Below are 14,593 nucleotides of genomic sequence, written 5' to 3'. Positions count from 1 at the left end.
ACTAGGAGGCCACATCTGTGAGCTTAAGTGACAAGGATGCAGCCAGATGAGGTCTTTTAACCCTCCTGGGCTAGGGAGTCAGGAAAAGCCTCCTGGAGAAGGTGGGTTCCAGCATGAACCTTTTCCAAAAGGTTCAAAAGCTCCTTTTTCAAAAGGAGCCTGGGTTATCTAGATAAGCACAAAAGGGTCAGACATGAAGGAAACAAAGAAGACATTCCAGGTAGAGAAGGCGGGAAAACTGCGGGAAGCTGGAGCTGGGAGGGATGGGCGGGGCGGGGGGTCAGGGTGGGTGGGGGGAGGCGGGATGTGCCTTCATCCTTTGCAAGCTCCTTACACTAGGTCTCCATCTCACCCACTCAGTGTTAGTCGGGTACCACCCTGAACACCTGCCCTGTTTCTCTTGTTGTCTACTTGGATTTGCAAGAGTTATCTCACTTCTCCCCGACAGCTGCACCTGGCATGAGGTCAGCCCTGGAAACTGGACAGGAGGGGTGTGATGTGGAGAAGGGGGGAGGCTGGAGAAGGGTGTTCCCCTGTCCTCCGTGGGTTTGGGGTCAGAACACAGGGGGAGGGGGGCCCAGGCCAGTGAGCTGGGTGCTGGTAAGCTGGTGAGCTCAGTGCCACTGGATGGAAACATTTCAAGAACGTCACGTTCTGGCAGGAGGCGGGACATCTGTGACCTTGATTGCACGTGTTGTTCAATGTCACAGTGGGGAGGGGCTTGAGGTCTCCAGGACCCACCTGCCACCTGAGTTATCACCCCAGCAGACTCCCTAGGGGAGGGATGGGGGGCCATTGGCTCTTCATCCGGGTAAACTGAGGCACAGAGAAGGCAAAGCAGCTTCTGAGAAACACGTGTGCTCTGGGTTTTCCTGTATGTCAAGACCCTGGCGTCTCTGTGTGCTGAAGTCTCCTTAAATGAAATGTTTAACATTCACCTATTTCACCGTGGAAAAGTCCAGATGCTCAAGACTGGATCAACAGCACTATCAAAGCCTCACACTAGAAGAGAACTGGCATTCTCTAAGCACTTGCTGATATACTGAGAGAACCACTTCCTTCTCCCAGCAAGCTGGAGAGGTGAGCAAGGCAGCTATCATCACATCCCATTACCGGTGGGGAAACGGAGTCTCAGAGACTTGTCCCACATCACTCAGCCCATAAGCAGCAAAGCCAGGATGCAAGCTCAGGTCTTTGGATTCCAAGCTTGAAGTTTTTGTCTGGATATCATAACACCTTTCCGGAACCTTCCACCAGGTCTCCAACATTCAGGAGTCTGAGCTCCTAGCTTCACCCCTCACTCTGGGATCCCCGCTCCTCCTGCTGTCTGCCTTCCTCCTTCAGCAGTAGTGACACCCCCTTACTCTGCAAAGGTCCCATGGGAAGCACAGGTCTCTTGCCTGCCCATCATCAATAATAAGTATCACCCATCGTTGACGGATTATGTAGAGCAGTGTTCCTCAGAGCGTACCCTGTGTGCATCTGAATTACCTGAATTTCCTGTTAAAATGCAGCTTCTGGCTCTGAGGGTCTGGCGGGGGGTTGCCCAGGACCCAGTATTTCTAACAAGGTGCATCTCGGGAGGCAAGTGGGCAGCCAGCTGTAGGGACATTTTCAACATCACCTGCCTGGTCTGTGCCCCCAGCCCTCTTTGCTCACCATCTCTCTCCTGAGGCTCAAGGCACAAGGACAAGGTCTCCCCCTTCCTTTCGTGGCTGTGCAAGTGGCTGGTGGGCAACCTCTCTTTCAGAGCACCGTGGGACTGCTCCCCATCCTCAAGGGGCCCTGCAAGAGGCTGAGAAGCCTTTGCCTCCTTCTCTCTGGCTCTGCAGACTCAGCAGCCTGGCCCCCTCCGGCCAGGCACTGGGAGTCAGAGGTGGGAGGCCGCCCGCCATCTCCTGCGGCCCTCATTGAAATTTCGCCCTTGCCCGAGAATCTTTGGTTGAGAGCTCAGCCCTATTAATTCTCATTGTGCATTTAGAGCCAATAGTTTTTTATTTATTCATTTATCTTGGTCTTCCTCCTCCCTCCCCTTCCTCACCGGGCTGGAATTTACAATTCAGGTCTCAGGCGGCCTTGCGGAAGGACAACCAGTCCAAGGCCAGGAGAGTCTGCACACTGAAGCCTGTGAGGGGCAGTCACCCCCCTCCCCCACCCCCACCCCACGTCCCCAGCCCCTGGCGCACCCTCAGGACACTTCAGGGCTCACGCTCTGACCTGGATGGATGTTGCGACAGGCTCAGCACTCACCGCAGGAGGGATGCCAGGAAACAGGGACCCACTGGGCAATCCTGAGGCTAAAGTGGGGCTAAGGGCCGCCTGGGTACCACTAGGGCGCCCCCTGGTGGCTGGTTAAAACCACCGGCCAAGGCTAGAGGAATTAACGGCTACCTGAGTACATATCCAACCGCCTGCGCCCCTGAGCCCAAGATACAGGGCGGGACGTCCTCAAGGCTGGGGTGGGGCAAAGAAGCAAAGGCCCGGACACCGCAGAGAGCATAAAAGCCACAATAACCAGCAAACGACGGCTACCACACCGTGAGCACCTACTGTGTGCTGGGACTCGCATGGCTGGGCTGTGTCCTTTCCCAGCACTGTGACACGCCTTCAGCAGCAGCATCTCTACTTCACCGAAGCTCAGAGAGGGAAGGCTGGGCCACCTGGAGCGTAAGCGCAGGCCCTGCCTGGCTGCGCACAAGTTCCCGGCCTGCCCTCGAGACTGAATGACCTTGGAGGGATTTAGCCAACACTTTCTAATCCCTAAAATGGGATTAGAACGGTCACCACCTTGGAGCATCCAAGAGGTGATTTAATGAGACACACACAGAACCTCTCGCCTGGAGAATCCTGGCGAGGCTCCTGTCTCCGGGGTCGCACAGAGTCGGACATGACTGAAGCGACTTAGCAGCAGCAGCAGCAGCAGCACAGAACCTGCTCGGGGAAGCTGCGGTAAACAGCGGGGTGGTGGTTTGAATTCATCTGGATGTGACCCCCTCTTCCCTGTAGAAGCAGCCTGGGCGGTGTCCCCACACCCGTGGGCTGCATGTTTGTGATCAAAGGCAGAGGTGGATGGCAGCCCATCATGAAACATTTAAGTCCATCAGGTTGGTGTCGGGACACCGAGGACCCACCAAGCAGAGGAAGGTAGAGATGCTGTTTTTCTACCGCCGCGCTCCTCACCATCTTCCCAGGAGAGGACAGGAAGGTGGCAGAAGCTCCTTCCACAGCCAAGGGCTCCAGGACCCAGGTTGGGCGGCATCAGGACTGTGGTGGGGTGACCACCCCACCCTGGCAGCTGCGCTGGGCTCTGTGTGAGAATGGGGGCAGCCTTGGCCAGGAGAGGGCCTCGGACTCCCACCTGATGGTCATCCCCACTCCTCAGGCCTTGATCAGAAGCTGGTCCAGTGATTTAAGATTTCGCCACCCACCCCATGCCCCTGCCCTCGGCACATTAAAATCGCGATGAATATTTAAAAGAAGAAATACACTCAAGACTCTAACACAAGAGGCGGCAGCTGACTCTGCTCTGGGAGTCGAGTGGAGAAGTCCTCGCATGAGCTGGGGCGGACACTCAGCCTGAGATGCGGCTCAGAGCTGGGCTCCCCCAGCGCTGACCTTGGCCCTGACCTTCAGGAGCCAGCCCCGTTGCCCACCCCTGAGCCAGCGAAGCCCTGGGGTCCTCAGTGAAGTGGGACCAGGCGGCCCCTGGCTCCTGGCCTGTGCTGCCTCCTCCGTTACTGTCCCCCTCTCTCCCCCGCCGGGGCTGGCCAGCCTGCCCACTGCCCACAGTGACAGCCTCCTGACCACTGACCGTCCCAGTGGGAACCCCCATCCCCAGGCTGACTGCTCTGGGATAGGATCCACGCACCCCATGGGACTGAGCCATCCTTAGGAGCCCGGTGGGGACACCCGCTCAGTCCATCCATAAACCCAGAGCACTGGAGGCTCCCCCAGGACACATGGAGGCAGCAACCACCCAAGGATGACACTGAGCCCTTCCTGTGGCTTCAGCAGCCTGGCTTCCCTGTCCAGCCTCCTGCCTGACCCAGGGCCTGCAGGGCTCTGCCCAGTGGAAGGCATCTTTTGGGAGGCAGATCAGCTCAGTGACTCTGGAGCCAGACACTCGCATCAGAGCTTTACCACTTTCTGGGCTGTGACTTTGGGCCTCAGTTTCTCCATCTGTACAATGGGAATGCCAACAGCTACCATCTAGGAGCACTTCTTCTGTGCCAGACCCTAGTCTGAGCATTTTATTTTATTTATTTATTTTAAAATATATACTTATTTTCTTGGCTGCATCAGGACTTGGTTGTGACACGTGGGATCTTTCCTTGCAGCACACAGGCCCTCTAGTTGTGGCGCCCAGTCTCCAGAGTGCTCAGGCTTCAGTAGTTGTAGCACTCAGCCTCAGTTATTCCAAGGCCTGTGGGATCTTAGTTCCCTGACCAGGGATCGAACCCGTGTCCCCTGCATAGCAAGGTGGATTCTTAACCACTGGACCACCAGGGCAGTCCCTAGCCTGAGCATGTTAGGGTGAACTAAACTTGTTAGGGTGACCTGAGTGTGTGCTCTGGGTACACACTTTAAAGGAGAGCAGCTCAGAGATGCCACCGGTCCAGAGCTCACTCCCTGAAACTTTGTGTGACGCAGAATCAAGCCAGCTGAGCTGAGTGAGGACTCGAAGGAATGACTCGTAGTGAGCTTTCAAGCCCCACGCTCAGGGGCTGGCGTAAATGACCCCCACGGTTATGACTGTCGCTGTTATCGGAGCACTGATGTGCCCTGTGGCTCTGACTCCATCTTCAACTAGAGACAAGTGACACCCACCAGAACGCCTCCCTTCCCCTGGCTTAGCCAGTGACTGCGGTCACTGCACACCAGCCACCCTGATGTGACCCCTTCCTTCCTCCCTTACGAATCCCCTCTGCACTTCCACCAAACCTTCCCCTGCAAAGGGCGCTTGGCCTCTCCTCGCCTGGCAAATGGTTTGCTGGATTGGGTTGGGTGGACCAGGAGGTGGCCCCCTGAAGGGATGAACAGGGGGAAGGCAGAGTGCAATCTTGCAAATAGCACCTTGCTTGCTCGCCCAGATGCTGACTTCCTACAAGGGAGGCGGGGCTTATCTGCAAGGCTGGGCAACTGTGACTACAGTGGTGGTTTGGTGGTTTTCCCAGAGGAGAGGATCCAGTGATCACCAGGCCAAGAATTTCCCCACCCCAAAGAATGGCATCACGTGACCCCAGCATCCTCAGGGCAGCCTTTGCTCTGGTGCATTTCCAAGGTGGGACAGAGACGGTCCCAGTCCTACAGGCGGGAAAGTCAGCCTGGCGTCCGGGTCCTCCCGCTGTGTTCGCCCAGACCCCCACCCCCACCCACTTGGCCTGAGGGAAGGCCACAGCAGGGGGCCGACTTACGTGGGAGCAGAATCTCTCCGGAGGGTCTCCACATGTGATGCCAGAGGGCTCCACCTTCACCTTGACATAGTCCTTCAGGCGCATCACCTTGGGCTGGCAGGCATAGAACTCCCAGGTGGGGCCTTCGTCCGTGGTCACCCAGGATTTGCAGATGTCGTAGTCCCCGGAGGCCAGCGGCAGGCAGTGCAGGAGGACCAGCAGGCGCAGCATGGCGGCGCAGTCCCCAGGGGCGCGGCCCGCAGGGGGCCCGGTGAGGCGGCAGCTGGCTCAGGCAGGGCGCACAGCCTCAGCATGGAAGAGCCACATCTACCGGGCGACGGAGGCCAGATGTCCCAGGGACTCGGCCAGCTTGCAAACAGCGAGGAAACTTGGTTTTTCCAAGAGGCCGATACGGAAAACCAAGAGCCGGCGTTTCTCAGAGTGCTGATGGGCAGATCAAGAAGTTGCCCACAACTTGGCGTCCTCCTCACCTTGGCATCACCCCTCTCCCAGAGGTGAACCTGATCAAATCAGGCAAACGCTCCAATTGTGACCGTGGATGGAAATGGGAGATGGAGAGAGTCCGCAGGGATCTGGCATGAGGCCGGATCGGATTGCTTTTAATTTTTGTCCTTCCAATCAATCCAGCTCTTTTAAGGGCCCTTTCATGTGTGATGTGTGCTCAACACAACTGCACAACCACCCTCTGGCCTGCGTTGTAAAGATAAAACAAAATCAGGCAGCGTACCTGTTAGCTGCACACACGTCCCCCTATGGGACTGGACTTGGCATTTTGGCCAGTGAAAGAGATTTCTTTTCATATGGACTGAAAGCGACAACAATCACAGCTGGACTGAAGCATGAAAAGCAGCGACTGAGGTGTTAACTGGGGAGCACCTTATTGGGGTCTGCTTTGGTGGGGACAGGCGCTAATGGGGGCAGCTGACCTTGGCTGGTAGCCATCAGCAACTTATCAGGAAGTTTCTGAGACTTCAGCTCCCAATCCATCCAGGTACCCGGGGTCTGGCTTGTCTTTCATTGTAGGGAGGGAGGAGAGAGAGCTCATTAGCAACAACACCTGCAACAAATTAAATAGAGAAAGAGGGGGATAAAGACGTAGAAGAACAAAAGCTCTCTGGCAAAATGTGCAAAACACGAAGCTGCATTAGCAAGGTCTCTGGAGAAAACTGGGTTATTTTCATTAATACCGGAGAAGCACATTTGGAGACGGGGTAGATTATTCAAGAAGGCGATGCGCTTTCTCCTTATTTCTGGGGGTCCTGAGGTCAGCAGAAGCGTCCCCGTTTGGGGTCAATGACTTTCTAAAAAGCCCCAGGAGCCGAGATGGAATGGTGGCTTTAAAATACTGCAACTGACAAGTCAAAATGTCAAAACCGTTGAAGGCAGAGATGAGGCTGTAATTATAGGTGTCGATGAGGCTGTGTGGACAGGCTCAGAGAAAGAACGGTCCACGCATGGCCAAAAGTTACACACCAGGTGCTAATAACTGTCTCCAAAATTCTGAAATGGCGAATTTAATTTTCAACTGTAAGGAACTAGGGATGTTGAAGACTTTGACGGAAGTGACGATGGTGTGTCATATTAGATTTTTCCGATCGAGGCCAAAATTTTGCAGTCATCCTTAGAGGGTATGTTTATAAACAGGTCACCATTATGATTATTGCTTTACTATTTTAAGCTACTTGTAATTATTTAAAAGCCCTAAATAGATATAACTAATGACTCCAGTAATGTGATGTGTTCCCAGACATTTGATATATCCCCAGGAGAATCTGGTCCCCCAGTGAGGGATCCTGGCCAGAAATACTTAGCCAATAAATAGGGTAAAGGTTACTGCAGTGAGTCACACCAGAGCCATGTGTGTTATTAATTCTGGTAATTATGTCTCTGATTGTTGCACCTAAATTCCCAAACTATTGCAGCAGCCATGCTACCTTCACCGCTCACCTGACTCTTCAGCCATTGTATCTAGAAGGTCCAGAAGAGACAACTACGTTACCATGCTCCTCCATTCTCCATCCAGACACAAACCCACTCCTGCCCAAAATGACAAACTAGAGGGTTGGGGACACTGTCCAAATGGGGTCTGGCCGCTCAGCTCCTCCCCAGGCGGAGTCCCCAGCCTAGGTCCCAACGCTCCAGGCTGGGGGCATCATAAATCCGCATTAAGGCAGCCCCTGCCCCTCTCTCTGGCTGAAGGGCTCTTGATGGAGATGAATGAGGAGCCAGGGGGACGCATTTTCACATCTCACCTCTGGCCGTTTCGAGAGAAACGGTGTCACAGAGTCCTCCTGGCCTTGAATGTGCTCCTTGCTAGAAAACTCTCAGAATCCGCCTGGAGACTATTTTTACAACCTGAGAAAATGTAGTAAAAATAAAATAGCGCCGGCCGGCAAAGGTTTGGATGCCTCTATCTGAGCTTTGTGCTGCCCAGAAAACAGCACGTCCCTAATTAATTCTTCCAGCCGCAGGCTCCCAACTGTTCACTCCCAGGTGGGGCGCTCCTGATACGGGACACCAGGGCGCCAGGCTTCTCGGCTCCCAGGGAGGACCCACCCAGCCTGGGGCTTCCTTCATCTGCAGTGATGCTCCCAGCCTGAACGCTGCTGGACGCGGGGAGGCAGCGAGGCCCGGAGGCCAGGAGGCCCGCCAGACCCACGAGGCAGCATCCCTTGCCAAAGTATCAATTGCTTTGCAGTTGCGTTGGCTTAAACGCCATGCATTCCCTGGAAAACGCGGTGAGGGTGGGGGCCAACAACCACAAAATCTGCCCAGGAGGGGGGCAATAACCGTGTTTATAACTAGTCAGTCAACTGGGCATTGCTGGCACCATAAGGGAATTGTGAGCTCAGCACGAGAATATTATTACAGTCGGTTTTTGCCAAAGAGGAAAAAACGGGAGGGGGAGAGACGCGAGAGTCTTCGGCACCGTGAGGAGGAAAGCGAGGAGAGAGAAGCCAGTATAGGAAATTTCAGGAGTGAGAGGTTGGGTCCCAGTAGATTGTTTTCTCCTTGGAAAATAAATCTTCACCTGATATTATTAAGAAACTGCAGCTCCCAGAAACAAATAGAATCAATGCGCTTTATTTTCTTTTAAGAGTCCTCAGGAACGGGAGGGGAGGGGGAGGGGCTGATAGCCAGGGTATTAAAACCCGAAAATTAGATTTTACCAGGATTTCTGAACTCAGATTTCTCTGTCTTATTGAATTAGCGCCTCTCGAGCTGGCTGGGCTCGAAGCAAGCTCCTCCCGAGTTGCCGGCTGGGCCCTCGCCTCCTGGGAAACTTGCCTGGTGGGCGGGGACCCCCTAGAGGTGGTCCCTGGAGAGGGGGAGCTGGGAGTTTCTCCTGGGACCCAGCCCACACCCCGGTTTCTTTCTTCCTTCCCAGCGGGACAGCGGAAGAGGGGGTGAAATCTACCTTCAGATGCGGTCAGGGTCACCTTCCAGTCCCACCCCACCCTCCCAACTCTAACCATCGCCCCCCCGCCCCCGAACCCCGGGCCGGTCCCATGGGTGCACCCGCTCACCGCCGCCCCGCGAGCGTGCATCCCACTGCTGGCGGCCCGGGTGCCCCAGCCTCGGAACGGCAGCCTCTTCGGGCTCCGGATGCCCACCTCCCCCGCCGCAAGCCCTCTCAGCTCCCAGGCAACCCCTAAAAGTTGAGCGCGGCGGGTGGGGCGCGAGGAGGCCTCCACAGGGAGTGTGGGGCTGCGGCACGGGGCTGCTGGTGGGGTAGGGGGTCAGCTCCCCGCCGCGGACCCCAGGGGTTCAGAGTCCGCGCTTCGGGTGGGCTGCCGGCGTCGTGCTTCGCAAGGCAACGTGCCCGGCAAGCCCTCCGTCGCTTTTTGTCTTTCCGAAGTTGAGTGTAAACCCCGGAGCAATTAATAATCACACCTTTAATAAAGGCCGGGAGGGCGCCGAGGGGTGCCCCCCTCATTTGGCACCTCCTCCTTTAATTAGGAGACGCCGAGCAAAGCGCCCGGCAATTACTCTCCTTTTGCCCAGCGCCGCAGCCGGCAGCGACCCCGCCGCCGCCCCCAGCCCCCAGGCAGGCAACTTACTCCGGAGCCGGAGCCGGCGGACCCTGCGAGCCCGCGGTCCTCTTCCCGCGTCTCGCGGCCCCTGCTCCCACAGTCCGCGCGCCGCCCAGCTCCAGGTTCCACTCCACACTGTCCCCGAGCCGGTCCGGGCGCATAATCCTCCCCATCAGCCCACCCCTCCCAGGCGCCGAAAGAAGTTTCTAGCGGCGGCCGGAACGCAAGAGTTTTTCTGTGCAACTCGCACGTTTTCCCAGTTTTCCGAGAGGGGAAGGGGATGGCAGGAATTGGCGTGGCTCTAGAGGGTGGCGATTCAATCAGGGTAGGGAACTGCGCGAAGGAAGGGTTAATTTCCTTTCCACAAACACATCCAGGCGTTCTCTTAACATCCACCCTCCCGCCCCACTCACTCGCACAAATGGTGGGAAAAGACCCTGGTGGGGAAAAAGCCAGCCCCGAAAGACAAGCTACTCCTTTAAGATGCTGCTACAAACGCACACTCACACACCCCTCTCCAAGCGACTCCGGTCCTCCGCTAGTAGCAGTCGCCACCAGTAACTTTTGCATCCGAGCCTCGGCTGGGCTACTGTTAAGTGGCTCCCGGGCCCCGGGAAAGCCTGCGCGGTCACCGAAGCCCTTTAAAAATGAAAGCAGGCTGGCCAAGCTGCAGCATATCCACCCCCCAACCCCACTCGCCTCCCGGGCGCTCCCCGCCCGCCTTACCCCGGCTCGGAGCGGCTTCCCGGAGCGGAGACCCCGGAGGCCGCCACCCTCCGGCGCTCTGCCTCCCCCGTCTGGCTGGCGCTGGGTGGGGGCGAAGGCCGAGGGCTGCGAGCCGCTGCTCCTTCCCCCCCGCCGCCTCTGTGGCTGTCAGATCGGGGCTGGGGAGCCCTCCGGACGCCGGGGGGGCCGCCCGCAGCCGTCCCGGAGACGCGGGCCGGGGGAGGGGGCCGCCCGCGCCGCCTGCATCGCCCGCCGGGGGCCGAGCCGGAGGTCGCCGCTAACAAGTGCAAACTTTTGGGGCCCCCTGGGCGGCTCTGAGAGGACCCGCGCTCGGGCACCGGGCAGCCCCCGGCCCGGGTGGGCTTCGCGGCGGCTCGTCGGGGCGCCGGGGCATCCCCCCCCGGGGCGCGGCGCGGGCCAGATGGCCGGGGCGCTTCACTGCCCCCCTGCACTCCGCTCCAAGTTAATGCTGAGGCTAAATCCTCTTGCCATCACTCACGATCACCATCGGGGCTTTTATCTCCCGGTCTGATCCGGGCTGCGTAACTTCCTCTGTGTGGCTTTAACACACCATCCCACCACGGAGCAGCGGTCTTCTTAAAGGTGCAGGAAGGAAATACTGCGAGACTCGGGGGACGCGCCACGGCCCGGGGAGGGGCGCGGCGAGCAGGGGCGTCCCGGCGGGCCCGCGGCCAGGGTGGCCCCAGCGGGCGGCCGCGGGAACGAGCCTGCTCTGGGGGGGCGGGGGTCGCAACCTACACATCGCCTCCCGGCCCGGGGGCCAGCGGGTCCGCGCACACAGAGCGCATCTCAGCCAGCTCGGGCCAGGCGCGGCGGGGCTGCGGCTTCCTTTCCCCAAACCCCGGGGGCCCGACCGGGTGCCAGCGCCCATGGGTGTGGGGGCTGCCCCATCGGCCCCGGGGGAGGGGTCCAAGTGAGTCAGTCCGCCCCCCGCCCCCCAAACAAGCCAGGGGCTCAAGGCTGCTGCTCCGTCTCCCTCTGTGAAGTGCTGCCACCCAGAAGGCCCCAAGCAGTGGGTAAAGGGGTGGGTGGGTGGATTTGGGGAGACGGGGAGGGGGACCATCTGAGCGCACAAGCGGAGCCTGAATACCAGCTGACACATCGCCGCCTCCACCCTGACGGGCCCTGCTTTTGACGGAGCCAAGCCAGCTCCGGAGGGAGTGCGGGGTAGGGGGCAGGAGGGGCCTCACTCCCTGGCGAGCCTGGGAGGAGGGCGTGGGAGGACTCCCGCAGGGGCCTAGGCAGAGGCCGGGGGATTGGCCGCACTGGGCAGCCCCCTGGGGCTCTTCAGCGCCCCCAGGCCCCCACCCCGGAGGTTTCCTTCCGGGCTGCCTCCCAGGCCTGTGGGGAGAGCTGTCTCCATCTTGCAGGGGCACCGGTGGCTTTCAGATGCTCCCGGGCGCGCTCTGGGTGGGTTCTCACTGCAGCTCAGGCAGCTGGCTCTGTCATTGGGAAGCATCAGGAACAAAGAGCCCGAGGTGGAGGAGAGAGAGAGAGAAGGAGGGACTGGGCCAAGGTCACCGAGGGTGTCAGGGATAAGAGCAAGGTGTGCCCCTGGGGGCCCCACCCCGCTGCCAGCCTTAACCCTTCCCTTCTCTGGGCTCCCCCCAAGCTGGCTGAGGGGGCTGTGGTGCTGAGTAACGTTTAGCCGGTTGTTGCAGAGTGGATGTGGAATTCAAGACTGTCCTCTGCTTTAATAGTCATAATCATAATTTAACATTTATTGAGCACCTGCTTTATGCCAGGATCCATGCAAACCGCTTGGTGTGTCTTATCCACTGGTTCTTCCCCACAGACCTGGCACTTAACTCCTATTAGTCAAGTCCCAAGTTATAGTAATCGATGAAGCTTAGAGATGTGAAGTAACTCGCCCAAGGTCACACAGCTGAGGGAGACGCTGGCCTGGGAGGCAGGGCTCTTGGGCTCCCCCGTGAGGTTCTGCGGCAACTCCCTGACTTGCTGGTTGACTTGGGGCGCGAGGCACAGGTTGCCTCCGGGCCTCAGTTTCCCCATCTGTGAGATGTGAATGGTGAGTCTTTTCCTTTATCAAGGAGCAGACAGAACAAGGCCATCAAGGGCCTCCTCCCGCAAGTGGTCTCAAAGCCCTTCCACTGGAGAAGCGCCCCCCCTCCCCCTCCCCCAAAGCTGTCCAGGAGACCAGATGCTTGCCAGCCCCTTCTTACCTGTTCCCTGGGCCTTAAAGCATCCAGCAGGAGGAAGCTCCGTGGAGGAGAACACATCTCAGCAATTTGATTTTTAAGCATTTGGCCTGCAGGCAGCAGCGACGGGCACAGTGTAGGGCTCCCACCCAGGCAGGGTGAGTGATGACCCAGGCCGGCCCTCGGCCCGCTGTCGCCCCCAGGCAGGGTCATCAATTCCTCGGAAACGCCCTGCTCCTCCATCATCCAGTCTGGATGCTGTCAGGACAGCCAACGAGACTGGAGGAGGTTGTTTCTTATTCATGATTCACCTAAACGCGGTGGAGGGACCTGGGGTGTGCTCCTGTTATTTCCTGGATGGTTTAAGTGACCCATGTGCAAAGCTGTATGCCACTGAAACGGTGTTTAAAATGTCTCTGCAGCCTCCTCTCCCCAGCACCCCCTGCCTCTCCAGTGGGTTGATGCCAAGAGACTTATTTGCCGACCCATTCCCAAACCTGTCTTCTAGTCTCCCTTTTTTCCAGATCCTGGAAATGATGGAAAGAGTCAGAATGAAGAAGGGCTTTTCTTGGCTCCGCCCCTACTCGCCATATGGCCCGGGGCCATCACGTCCAGCCTCAGTTTCTCCCTCTGCATAATGAGGGGATTTGCCCCAGAAGGTGGTCCCCGGGCGATGATGCCAGGCTGACAGCAGGCCATAGCAACCTCCGGGAGACAGCATCCCTTTCTAGTGACTCATAAAGTGCTTTTTTTCCAAGATGGGAAACAAATAGGATTCTAGCCATGTAGGGACCAGGTGGTCAAGGGATGTTCATTTTTAAATTTCATTAAGGTATCTTGTGACAAACGACCTTTCACCAGCAATGAAAAGAAGCTGAGCACCAGGGGCAGGAGAGGGTTAATGAATCTCTCCCGCACCCCCCCCCCCATGATTACTGGCTCCCTTCTCGCAGCAGCCTCTTTGTTGGTGGAGTTTTGGCTCCATTGCACAGTTTAAATTCAAATTGTGAATGTTGAATCTACTATTAAAAAACATCTGCAGAATAATGCATTTGATTTTATTCCACCTATGTTGTTTAAACAAAGGAGATATGTATACAGATATAGACAGACAGACGGATGAATAGATAAATATGTACATATACGTGTATTTAAAATAAAGACACCAAAGTAGGAACAGGAGAGATGGAGAATGACATGCTTTATTACATATATATTCTTTCTGTGTTGCTTGACTCCTTCACAATGAGAAAATAGGCTTGCATGGGGTAAGACAAGTAACAGGAAATTATAAAGTCACACTCAGAAATGACCTCCCAGCTTTGCAATGCGCAGTAACAGATGAGGTCCAGCCCCTCCGGGGATTTCCAAGAGAAGGCAAACCCTGATGCGCACAGACTAAAGGACAGACAGATAAAACGAGCTCACACCACTGATTAAAGTCGTGTAAGCTCAAAAGCCACCCCCATCACGTTCTCACCCTTCACCTGATTCACTCCCTTTTCAGTTATGCCAGGCCAAGGTTTCGATTTGTCCCCTTGACCTTGAGCAGTTGCGATGTGCTGGAAATAGGTGGTAAGATCCTGGGAACTAGCCCCAGGACCATCTAGGGGTTTGGAGGCATTCCTGAGCCCCTGACTTCCACAGCCAAGGCGGGGCCAGGGGCAGGAGAGACCAAGACCCAAGGCCAGGGCATTCCCCAGGGTAGCACCTCCAGGCAGCGGCAGAGGCTGTTAAGAAGCACCCCGACTCCTCCTGGCCAGTTCTCAGCTCTAATCTCCAGACCATACTCCCATTAATTATTATTACTGTATTAATCATACATGTGATTAATTCAGTAATGGTGATTCATAATTGATTGCATTTTATATGGTGCCTTTCATCCACGCTTCTCCCAAGATGTGTGCTGCCTACAACAAGAGACGTATAAAGCAAGACGTGTTCTTAGCTCGCCTGCGTTTTGTTGGATAAACTTCTCTTTGCAGAGGCAGGGGGCTGAGGGTTTGGGGGCAGACTGAGCTCAGCAGCCTCAGCTCCGTGCCTGTCTCCGGCTCAGGCAGCGCCTCACGCAGCGGGGGACTCTGCTTCCTCCTGCCTTGCCTCATGGTGGCCACGCCCCAGGAACTCTGCCAACCCTTCTTTGGCTGTAAGTCTACCTAGGATCCGGCTGCAAGGCAAGGCCAGCCTGGGCTTCGCAGGGAGCTGGTACCCCCAGTGGTACTGACAAGGGTTCCAGAGC

General features: G+C 56.9%; 1 protein-coding gene across 3 annotated transcripts in view; it reads right to left on the bottom strand.

Annotated features, from left to right (window-relative positions):
- Positions 1 to 10,770, bottom strand: part of NTNG2 (netrin G2) — a 71,291-nt gene extending 60,521 nt beyond the window's left edge. Inside the window, exons 1-4 of one of the 3 annotated variants that reach the window (XM_018056031.1) lie at positions 10,175 to 10,770; positions 7,667 to 7,769; positions 6,341 to 6,471; positions 5,415 to 6,104 (exon numbers count right to left, since the gene is read on the bottom strand). In XM_018056031.1, the coding sequence (XP_017911520.1) occupies positions 5,415 to 5,624 (210 nt within the window). In that variant the 5' untranslated portion in view covers positions 5,625 to 6,104; positions 6,341 to 6,471; positions 7,667 to 7,769; positions 10,175 to 10,770. The remainder of the gene's footprint in view (positions 1 to 5,414; positions 6,105 to 6,340; positions 6,472 to 7,666; positions 7,770 to 10,174) is intronic. The other 2 variants (XM_018056033.1, XM_018056032.1) reach the window with 2 other exon arrangements.

Source organism: Capra hircus, chromosome 11, assembly GCF_001704415.2.
Source record: "Capra hircus breed San Clemente chromosome 11, ASM170441v1, whole genome shotgun sequence".
NCBI lineage: Eukaryota > Metazoa > Chordata > Mammalia > Artiodactyla > Bovidae > Capra > Capra hircus.
Note: the sequence above shows the minus strand (reverse complement) of the source record. Positions and strands in the feature narration are given on the sequence as shown.